Below are 12,271 nucleotides of genomic sequence, written 5' to 3'. Positions count from 1 at the left end.
GATAAACACTGTAATAAATGTATTGTTCTGTTTTTGTTCGAATGAATTAAATTAAATTAAAATAAAACAAGTGTTACCTTTATGCTCTGAAACTGATCTAGAAATGTTTGGTAAGACCAAAGTAATGAATTAAATTTATTTATTTATTATTCATTTCAAATATGAGCTTAATTAATAAATGTTTGGCAAATAATACATATTTTAATAACTAATTCATTGTATTTTTAGTAAAGAATGGTGACTTATTTAAATAAAAACAAAGGGGGAAAAGACTAAATATTTTTCCAAAATCATTTCATGTTTGGCAAAAAAAATTTGTTTTATTTTATCCCAGCAATTACTAATTAACATATTTAATAATTAGCATTTGTTTCTGATTAAAAATGGGTAAACATGCTAGATTTAACATGCTCTTCAAATAGATACAATAGATACAAGATATGTGTCACCAATACAAAATAACAAAGTCATGCTAACATGGCTGCACTGTAAAACAGTCCTGGTTGCCTTAAATTTTTAAGCAGAATCAAATTAACCTTATGAGTCCAATATACTTATATTATGTTAAACTAACTTAAAACAGCTTGCATAGCTTATACAATTAAGTTAGAACATGATTAACTTTTAGTTTACTTTATAATAAGTTACAGTTGAACCCAGTCCAGGAGACTTGAACAAGCAAAATCTTCTTTATTGAGACGTGTTGGTTAATCTGCAGTCAAACAGCGTCTTCAAGAAGTCTATATGTCTGCAGGAACCTATTGGAGATCTGCAGTCTGCGAGTTTTATCACAAGTCTGAATTAAGACAGAGATGTCATGTCTATATTGTGTTCCTTGGAGGAGAGGAGATGGCTAAACAAAGCATGCAAATTCAGTTTTGGAGTCAGCAGGGTAAATTGGCAGGTGTTAGAAAACGGCCCAGCAACTGACCACACAAGTTAATCAACAAAAGGGTTTCTGTAGCCTGAAAATATCACCCAAAGACAAAGGAAGAGTCTTTTAAAGCATTTGCATCACTTTGGCTTAGCCTGTAGTCAGAAAGACAAAGGTTAATGTCCCACATGGCTGTGCTGTTAATAAAATGATATAATCAAAAACCAAAGAATATAACTTTTCAGTTGTATGTAGATTATTGTTCATATAAATTGTTCATATACATTTCTATTTCCACACAATGAACATGTGCTGTCATGACTAACTGATCATATATTTTTTTACAATACTTGATTTCAGATTAAGGCAAGTAAAAGTAGTAAAAATTAGATCCAATTTAAGTGCCAATCCAAAGTTGTTAGCACAACAGTATATTTCTCATGTCAAACACTAGTGCCATATAACTGTTCACGATGGACAACTATTCATGATCATGAAATTGTTGAAAATGTTCAGATTTTGACAATTGAAGGTTGGCATGACCTGGACAACACTGAATACGACTGCTGGCCCATTATAGAGCCAAATGATTACAACATGATTAGCTGTGGTGGTAAGTGCTGTGTTTTAACTTGATGAGTCCTAATTATCTGTGCTTAATGACATTCATTTTTGTCCTCAACCTCTTGTTGATCTAAACCAGTGTGACTTTACTATACATTTTGAAAAATGAAGTCAAATTCGTAAACGAACTACAACAAACTATAATTTAAACTAATTGTTTCAAATCCGTTCAGCAAATCAGTAATCCAAAATGATTTGTTTATAAACATTTATCATATGTTGAGTTGTTAACAAGTAAAATTAAGCAGGAGGGCAATTTTTTGTGAATATCAGCTAATGAGAGTGATTAAAATGGTTAATGCTGGGCTAACAGGAAACATTGAGCATCGCGTCACTTTCTCTACAGGATCTTGCTCACAGTATGTTTTTACCTCATGTGAATTTTTTGCTCATGTTGAATAATTTGAACTTGCACACTTCACACATTTGCATCAAAGGCATTGAGTATTCTGTGTCATTCGCTTTGCGCAATGGTTATTTGCTAAACGCCGTTTGCGTTGACATTTTATGCAATTTACTCACTGAAATGATATGCTTGGTGTGAACCCAGCGTTAGACAAAATATCGTCTACAATGTTGAACATTTATGCGTCAATGCGGAACAACACAATCTCATGGCAATTCGTAAATTTTTGATTTAGTGGCTAATTCGTACAAATTCGTACGATCTAATTCGTACAATTTAGTACGATTTGCTCATCCGCCAATGACGGTTGGGTTTAGGGGTGGGGTTAGGTGCCATGCTTCCTTTTTAAAATCGTACAATTTTGTACGACAGAACTCGAACGAATTTGTATGAATTAGCCACTAAACTGTAAAAACGTAAAATACTTACATTTTCTCGTGAGATCAGGCTGGCATTTCATGAGGAATTAATCTGTGTTTTAAACAAACTGAGCAAGTCAGTTATTCAACCCTCCAATCATAAAGACTCGTGCTGCTTTCCAATTTGCATACTTATACAACACCCTAAAAGTATGTACTTTTTTGTAAAGGAAAAGTATATACTTTTGAGTGTGTAACATGCAAGCTTTTGGGACATACTGCATCCTCGTTAACAGATCGTTATGTTGCTTAGTTACGTCCCCTGTCAATCATCTCTCGACACATCATCCTCATTTATTTCATATTTAATTACCTACCTGACAGGTTAATCTGCCATTCATTCATCTGAGTCTTTCATGCAGAGAAATCTCCTCAGGGTAATTATGCATTTAGAAGTTAATTTCCAAACATATCTTAAAATAAGTTCACATTGTTGTTGCAGATGAAATATAACACGGAAAACGTGATTTTAATATCATCCAATTGTTTAGATAATAATTAATAGTCATTCAAACAAATTGACTTGATGATTGGTCTTACATGTCCGCCATGTTTGTAGTTTATTTACACTTTTTTATTAGAATTTGTAGTTCTAATCGAATTCATGTCCAATGTGTAATGTATTTTGGGCAATATCAGCGGTTAGAGTATGAACGCTTCAGCACTTACCGGAAATAGTCCATCCAGGAACCTGTGGCATACTCTTTTCAACATAATACTGTTTGGGACTTACTAATTCTATTTTTGAATACTTTTTCGAACGGATAGTTTGTGATTTGGGATGCAGCAAAATACTTTTTAAAACAAATGAATCCGCGATTTTGAATGAATCGTTTGAATTAATGATTCAGTAAATCACTCAACAAGGCAGAGACCTGCTGACACCTACTGGTGGCTTTAGTTTCATGTTTATTAATTCATGCAGGGTGTCTGCGAGGTCTTAAAGTGTTAAAAGTTGATATATAGAGAGAATATAGAGAAATTTAAGACCCTTAAAAAGTATTAAAAAGTCTTAAATGCTATTTTGTATGGTATTAAATTTTATATCATTTTTGATTATGCAGTGTATGATTGTATGCAAAAGTTTGCCTGAATCAAATCTGCGAATATAAGGATGAAGTGTAGTTTATGAAATCTATAAAATCGTGCTAGATTTGACATCATGCTGCTTTGTTTACTGCAGTAACCAAGGCAACACCATTATTTCTGCAGTCCTATAGGCGCCAACCTGCTGAATTAGCTAGAATTAATAATTTTTTATTCAGTATATGAATAATGTTTTAGTTTTGGATTAGTTTCTTATATTGATATTTATAAAATATACTGTAAGTAAAAATCTCGCCAGTGTTTCCGGTTGAAACCTAAAGTGATTACAAGATATTAAAATGTGTGAAAGAGTCTTTAAAAAGGTCTTAAAAGGTAATGAATTTCACTCTCTGATTCTTGTATATACTCTGTCATGACATTTACATTTACATTTAGTCATTTAGCAGACGCTTTTATCCAAAGCGACTTACAAATGAGGACAAGGAAGCAATTTACACAACTATAAGAGCAGCAGTGAACAAGCGCTATAGACAAGTTTCAGGTGTGTAAATTCTAAGAAGCAAAGCATTAGAAATTTTTTTTTTTTTTTGAAAGAGAGTACAGTTAGTAGTATAGCCAGAGAGGCAATTACAGATTAGGAAGGAAAGTAGAGACTAAATAGTTGAGTTTTTAGTCGTTTCTTGAAGACAACAAGTGACTCTGCTGTTCTGATGCAGTTAGGGAGTTCATTCCACCAACTGGGCAGATTGAATGCGCCTCTTAGGGATGGAACCACGAGGCGACGTTCATTCACAGAACGCAAGTTTCTGGAGGGCACATAAATCTGCAGAAGTGAGAGCAGATAAGAAGGAGCAAAGCCAGAGGTCGCTTTGTAAGCAAACTCAGAGCTTTGAATTTGATGCGAGCAGCAACTGGCAGCCAGTGCAAACGGGTGAGTAGCGGAGTGACATGTGCTCTTTTGGGTTCATCAAAGACCACTCGTGCTGCTGCGTTCTGAAGCAGCTGAAGAGGTTTGATAGAGTTAGCTGGAAGCCCGGCTAGTAGAGAGTTGCAATAATCCAGTTTGGAGAGAACAAGAGCTTGAACAATGAGTTGAGCTGCATGTTCAGATAGGAAGGGTCGGACCTTTCTGATGTTATAGAGTGCGAATCTGCAAGATCGAGCAGTTCTAGAAATATGGTCAGAGAAGTTTAGTTGGTCATCAATCGTTACTCCAAGGCTTTTTACCATTTTGGAATCAGTAATGGTTGCCCCATCCATCTGGATTGAGAAGTTATGGTGAAGAGTCGGGTTGGCAGAAACTTCAAGCATTTCCATTTTCGTGAGGTTAAGCTGAAGTTGATGATCTTTCATCCACTGTGAAATGTCTGACAGGCAGGCTGAGATGCGAGCTGGAACCGAGGGATCATCAGGGTGAAAAGAGAGGTATAGCTGGGTATCATCAGCATAGCAGTGGTAGGAAAATCCATGTTTCTGGATGACTGTTCCTAAAGATGTCGTGTAGATGAAGAAGAGAAGTAGATGGGAAGGAGAAGATTTTTGATTATGCAGTGTATGATTGTATGCTAAAGTTTGCTTGAATCAAATCTGCGAATATAAGGATGAAGTGTAGTTTATGAAATCAATAAAATTGTGCTAGATTTGACATCATGCTGCTTTGTTTACTGCAGTAACCAAGGCAACACCATTATTTCTGCAGTCCTATAGGCGCCAACCTGCTGAATCAGCTAGAATTAATAATTTTTTATTCAGTATATGAATAATGTCTAGTTTTGGATTAGTTTCTTATATTGATATTTATAAAATATACTGTAAGTAAAAATATCGCCAGTGTTTCCGGTTGAAACCTAAAGTGATTACAAGATATTAAAATGTGTGAAAGAGTCTTAAAAAGGTCTTAAAAGGTAATGAATTTCACTCTCTGATTCTTGTTTATACTCTGTCATGACAGGCTTTAAATGGATATAGTTTACCCAAACATGTCATCATTTTTTTCATCACCTACTTGTTACAAACCTGTTAGGGTTTGAACACAAAGGAAGATATGTTAAAAAATATTGGGAAAATAAAACAGTCATTGACTTCCAAAGTATTTTTCTTTTATAAATATAGTATCTTTTATGAATCGTTTGAATTCATGATTCAGTGAATCACTCATTAAGGCAGAGACTTGCAGACATCCACTGGTGGCTTTAGTCTCATAACTCATAACAGGCTTTAAATGAAAAGTTCACCCCAAAATGAATATTCCGTCAGCATTTTTTTCATCACCTACTTGTTATAAACCTTGTTAGGGTTTCTTTCTTCTGTTGAACACAAAGGAGGATCTGCTGAAGAACATTGGGAGAAAAAAACAGCCATTGACTCCAATAGTATCTGGATGCAGCCTTTATGATGCAAGCTGAGATTGCATCACTCAGCGATTAGGGGTTAGGTGAGCCCATTAAAAAGCATTGGCAGCTGCACATATTTTACCGCACCAGGTCTGCATCCACACCCCACTCATTGACTTCCATAGTACTGATGAATGTCAATGGAGGTTTTTGTCCAGCATTCTTCAGAATATCTTGTTTTGTGTTCAATAAAAGTTTCAAACCATACGAGAGTTAATCAGCCTTGACCATATATTAATTTTCAAAAAAATGCTCATATCCCTGTAATATTAAGAGTGATCCAGTTTACAAAATGAATCATTCCTGGACTTTTTTAGTGAACTGTCCCTTTAAATATTTATCATTATACCCCATAAACTCACAATCCAACTTAAAGGAAGTTTCTTAAACGGTAGTCCAACAAAAAAGGTGTTGTTTATTTGAAAGTTTATTCAAATCTGTATTTAAACTGCTGTGGTGAGATCTCACTCAAGTGGATAAACATTTGCTTTGAGATTATTTTGATATTTCTCTTCCTTCAAGGAAAGCTTAAAGACTTCACACCCACTTGCACAATGTTTTCACAGGTTTAGAAATGGCTTGGGTTCAACGTCCACCAGAAAAGGTCACCGACGGGGAGGAGTTCAACGTTACCTATTCTGTCACTGCCTCTGATTCCTTTTATGAATACGCCGTTAAAAACAAGATTTTCCAGTTCAGGTGAGCACGACTCACAATGCCAGCCTTCTCAGATGTACTTTATTATGTTCAGAAACTACTTTTCACTCTTTTCAACAATCAGCATGCAGAGCTGTAAACATAATACTGCACTCTACTGTGTTGTAAAGGTTTACAGTAAAGCGATAGGCCATCTGAGCTCTAGATGATGTTTCGTCAACAGAACATTAATAGGATAGTTCCCCCAAAAATGAAAATTTACTCAGTACAGTGGTTTCAGTCCTTCATGAACAGTGTTGGGTAAATTACCTTAAAGAGCAATAGATTACAAATTACTGACTACTGGAAAATTGTAATCTGATTACATTACTAATTACTTCATGTAAAAAGTAATCGGATTACTAATTACGTTACTTTGAAGTTACTTTAAAAACATTTAAAATCTACCTGTAAAAATACAAAACAAACTGCAGCTCTTTCAGTAATTTAATATTGACTGAAAAACATTACAATGGGTTGATCACAGCAGCTTGACATATTCAAAAGACTTAAAGAGTTCACCCAAAACTTTAAATTCATTTGTTCCAAACCTGTTTGTCTTTTTTTGAACACAAAAAGAAGACATTTAGATGAAAACTGGATACCTGTAACCATTGACATCATCGTATGAAAAAGCACTGCTGTGTTTGGGTGTTGGTGTTTGTCTGAGGTGATTAGTCTGCCTAAATGTGTATAATCCATACAAAGTATGAAGTGGATCTGTCAGTTATTGTCACATGACTCACAGTTTTCAACTGTGTGCGTCCATATTTCCATTGGCCTCCACTCTCATCAGCAACCATTTCAGCTCACGTTCTCCTGCAATTTAAATGTGCCTGCTTATTAACGAAGGAAGCAATTACTAAAAGAAGCATTTTTATATGTATTAATATATTTTATTAATATGCTCAATGGTTGATCCATTATAATATGAGATAAAACGGAAGAAGAATCTTAGTCTTTGTTATTCCAAGTCATGTTATTATGAGTGTGTTAATGTGAACAATGAGCCTGAAAATAAAGTTATATTAATATCAACAGCAACAGCTGATTCAGTCGTTGCCTAACGACATAAAGTGCACTGCGCTCCTTTTTTTCTTGTCAACAAAAAGGCAGTGCGGGGCACCTTGCGGTTTTGGAACATAAATGCGCGTTCGATGTGATCGGCCCCTTAGGTTGTAATCTTTAAAAACAGCAATACTTGGCATATTAGACACCTACTAAAAGAAGCATTTTTTTCTTCCAAAAACTCTATTTGTAACGTAAGTAATGCAATTACATTGACATTTGTAACTGTAATCAAATTACACAAATTTAAAATGTAATTTATTACAATACAGCGCTCCGCTCCTCTAGAATGTAATTAGAATACAGTAATGCGTTACTCTGGAATATGCTACAGCCAACTCTGTTCATGAGTTTATTTTTTCTGTTGAACACAAAGAAGAAGAAAAAAGCATTCAAATGGTTACCGGTTTCCAACATTCTTCAAAATATCATCTTTTGTGTCAACAGAAGAAAGAAACTCAAACAGGTTTCAGACAAGTGGATTGGGAGTCAATGTTGAAAGAGTTTACATTTATCTTGAGTAAACTATCTACTGATAAGAGCTTAAGCTGAAAATGTGGTGCTTGATGATTAAAAAAGCATGAAAAAACAAATACACCCAATTAAGAAATATAAAATAAACAGAAAATAAGAATCTCATAAAGTTTTGGAACCACTCTAGATTGATTTTTCAGGATCTGGCATCCCTTACAGCACAAATTCAAGTGCAATAAATCCCTTTAACTCCTAAAAGATGAAGAAAAAAAAAAACATTGTGATGATTTGTGTCTGAATGAGAGGAGACAAATGTTTAACAGGGAGTCTATACATGTGTGCACTGTTAAATATTGTTGACAAATAGTTCAAAATAATAGCTTCCCAGCTACAAATGGACTTAAAATAGCCTTCGCTGTTTCATTTCCAGAGTCCGCTTGAACTGAAAATTCCTAAGACTTTTATTTCAGTATGTTGATGTATTTCTAGGCTACAAGCATGGGGGCTTTTAATTTCGAATAAGCCCGCTCAGGCACTTTATTCTATTTAACTGACTATATTTGAATTCAACTACATTATCAATGCTGTAAAAGAAATCTTAAGAAATTGAAAATAGTCACATCCCAGCAGACACACAACATCATAAGGGCCACATCAAGTTTTGCAAACCAAGTGAAGGGCCACATGTCAAATCCTTCAAAAAAATTACTTTTATTTATCGTGGTAGTATGCATAGAACATGTAATATCGGACAGAAACATGTCACATTAACACAAAACAGATTTTTTATTATAGAGTTTATTAAATGAATTTGCACTGCTATTTATATTTACTTATTAATCATCATAAAACAATAAAATAATCGTTTCAAATATAATAATAATAATAATAATAATGTAATAATTTTTACAGTAGAGAATAGAAGATATTGTCTGATAGAAAAAATCTCACATTAACACATTAAAAATTATTCTTAAAGTTTACTATTCAGTCAAATTTACAATTATCCAATGTGCACTGCTTTTAGAATATACAAATCAATCATAAAACTTGATAAAATCACAACTCTTTGAAAAAATAACTTTTTAAAGTGGATGTATGCATGGAAAATATATTCTATGACAAAAATGAACACAATTAACCAGCAATTATTATATAATTTGAGTCAAATTCACAACAATCTCATTTGAGCTTGTATATTAATATGCTCATTTCAACCATTATAAAACTATGAGATAAAACAGAAGAAGAATCTTAGTCGTTGTATTTCCAAGTCATGTTATTATGAGTGTGTTAATGTGAACAATGAGCCTGAAAATAAAGTTATATTAATATCAACAGCAACACACTCGCAAAATACCCAGCTGATTCAGTCGTTGCCTAACGACATTTTAAAAAGTGTTTTTTTTTTCTTGTCAACAAAAAGGCAGCGCGGTGCACATCGCGGTTTTGAAATGTAAATGCGCGTTCGGTGTGATCAGCCTCTTAGATTGCAGTCTTTAAAAACAGCAATACTTTCTTGGCATATTAGACCTAGTGCTTTCTGTCATTTTCAGTCATTAACGGTCGAGTGCATTTTAATATCCGAGAGAGTGTGTTCTAATTCTGGTTGCACTAACTGTACCGTGTGCAATACTGCCATCAAATGGCGTTCACTTGTATTGCATCATTAATTTACTAATTCTGAAACCAAACCGTTTCTCAGAAGCAGCGTTTTAAAAACTCCCTCGTGGGCCGGATGAAAGTGTTCAGCGGGCCGCATATGGCCTCGCGGGCCGTAGTTTGCCGATCTCTGGTCTAAGGACGCCATTATTTTGACATCCAATAACATTGTCAAATGACGTTGATATTTTGTTGATTTCAGGTTGTGTTGGAAAGTGAACAAAATTAAACGTTGAGCCAACATCTTAAACCATCGTCATATTGACGTCATATACTGACATTTATACATTAGGCATGGCAACCAAAATACAACATCTAATAGACTTCTTAGTGGTAACGTCCACACAACGTCAAACTGTATCATATTAGATGGTGATATTTTGTAGTTTTTCGGTTGCTAAAGAAAGAACCAAAATGCAACGAATGTCCGACGTTGGACATTGACATGGGCCTGACATTGGGTTCTGATGTCAACTGGATTTTTATATTAAAACAAAATACAAAATCCCACAACGTTGGGGTACAACGTCAATCTGCCATCATGTTGACCTCCTGTGCCTGCTGGGATCAACCTTTCACTGGAAGCTTATAGATGGCAAAAATAGTGCATATATGCCATGCATATAACCCACAGAAACGAAATATTGAGTAGGTGCGGAGCTTTCTTTTTGCGCATCATTCCCTCATAGCAAACTAACGGTTAAAAGGGTTTGGTTAAGAATCTTTAGGCTGACACCATCGAATTATTATCAACAGAAGGAGCGCCACTCCAAACACAGAATCAAATGTTCAGACTTTGATTGAAGTTTTCACTTTTTTTTCCAGTGGATTAACTTACACACACCAGTTATTCACCAATAGAATAATAGGCGCAAACAAAATAAACACTGTAAACTGACTAATTAAAAATTGAAACCCACTAATACATGTATATCAGATGACGTTACAGTATTGCATCAAAGTGTTAATGATGAATGTGTTCCCTCTGTTATTGTGTCATGATGGTTTCGAAATATCCATTTCCCTTTCTCCCTCAGCAATGCTTCAGAGGCCAGAAAATTCTGCCTGGAGCACGAATGTCCCTCAAACTGGAACAATGCCAATGAAGAAAACTGCTGTGTTTATCACGCCAACATCCACTCCTGTCCTCTGGCTCTCATGGTCAGTGCCATTCATGACAAAGGCTGCTCCAGACACTCTTTGATTTTAGTCACACTGACGCCGTAAACGTTGAAGTAAAATGTAGGTTAAACGTGGCAGATCTTGGCTCGACATCAGAGGCCACAAAATGACAGAACATGGAGCAATTATGATTGTCATAAAAGTCCTGGGGCAGCGGCATGTACGAGCGTGTGTCTGAGAGTTTGAGTCTTTCTGATGTGCCTGTGCTTTGGGGACAAATTTAATGGATCTGATAACATTCTTCAGGTAGTATACTGTCATTTAAAAGTCTGTACTTTTTTATCTAAACGCGCAGAAAGCTTTTAGGACTAGGATTAGACTTAAATTAAAAATTTAATCTCTTTAAATTAGAGATTTACTCAATGTAATTAAATTTTATGATTTATTCCTAATAATCTAACTCATTGTAAATAAATTTAAAGTGCACTGTTTAACCAAACAGTTGGAATTGGCTATATTTACCCCAACATTGGGTTAAAACAACCTAGACCTTTATTTTTGAAGCAAAATAACAGCATTTATTGGAAATATAAATAATTTTGTATTCTAAATTCTAAATGACCTTTTATGCAATATGTTTTTGATTAGTCTAAAGAATTATTGGTTGTTTTAACACCGCTTTGTGCTAAATACTGTATGGAGAAACTGATCTTGTGTGTTACATTTTTTAAATACTGTTGAGTTTCTCCATATTTCACCAAAGTTTGGTTGAAATGAGCCATAAATGTTTAGACTGTGCTTTATATTGTGGACTACGATACAGGAGTTATTATTAGGGATTAGCAAAATTTAGGGGGGGTTGGTGTTGGGTGGTTCGAAGGACACACCCCTCACTGACAAAGGTCCATTTGTCCCATACATGGGCTCATTTGTCATCATAAATAGTAAAATAACCCATCGAAAAAGGTTTTAAGACCAAGTGGAATCGGCTGTCACATACTGTAAGTGTGACTTTAGCTAATCAGTTTTGGCCAGTGCACACAATTATTTTTTATAAGTGCAACATCCAGCTGTGCAAGAAAACACAATCTGATGAGAGTGGTCATCTTTCGCTACTGTATTGTTTTTAAACAAAGAAAATATTTAACAAGTAACTTTTATTCTAAATCTTGGAAGGAAAATGACAAATGAAACAGTGTGAAGCACCAAAAGTGACCAATATTAAAATGAATATGAATACTAGTCTGGCTATTATTCTTATCCATGAATGTTCAGATGTACTCTTTTGGTTATGATGACCATCTGACAATATATTTCAGCTTATAATGTCACTAAAATGCAGTATTTAAATCTCATAATTAAATAGTAGCCTAAATGAGGCCTATAACCACAAAAAGGTCCACTTTTTAAGAAAAAAAGAACCACCCCTTTCACCCGACTGGCTTCGGGCCTGATTGTAGCACCATTTTTTTATGATACTGTATAA

General features: G+C 34.7%; 1 protein-coding gene across 1 annotated transcript in view; it reads left to right on the top strand.

The window, feature by feature from the left end:
* The first annotated feature begins 383 nt into the window (after nt 1-383).
* Nucleotides 384-12,271, top strand: part of LOC130215753 (receptor-type guanylate cyclase Gyc76C-like) — a 37,959-nt gene continuing 26,071 nt past the window's right edge. Inside the window, 4 exon segments of the mRNA XM_056447603.1 lie at nt 384-387; nt 1,407-1,487; nt 6,330-6,462; nt 10,701-10,828. Coding sequence (XP_056303578.1) covers nt 384-387; nt 1,407-1,487; nt 6,330-6,462; nt 10,701-10,828 — 346 coding nt within the window.

Source organism: Danio aesculapii, chromosome 22 (genome assembly GCF_903798145.1).
Source record: "Danio aesculapii chromosome 22, fDanAes4.1, whole genome shotgun sequence".
NCBI classification, from domain to species: Eukaryota; Metazoa; Chordata; class Actinopteri; order Cypriniformes; family Danionidae; genus Danio; species Danio aesculapii.
Note: the sequence above shows the minus strand (reverse complement) of the source record. Positions and strands in the feature narration are given on the sequence as shown.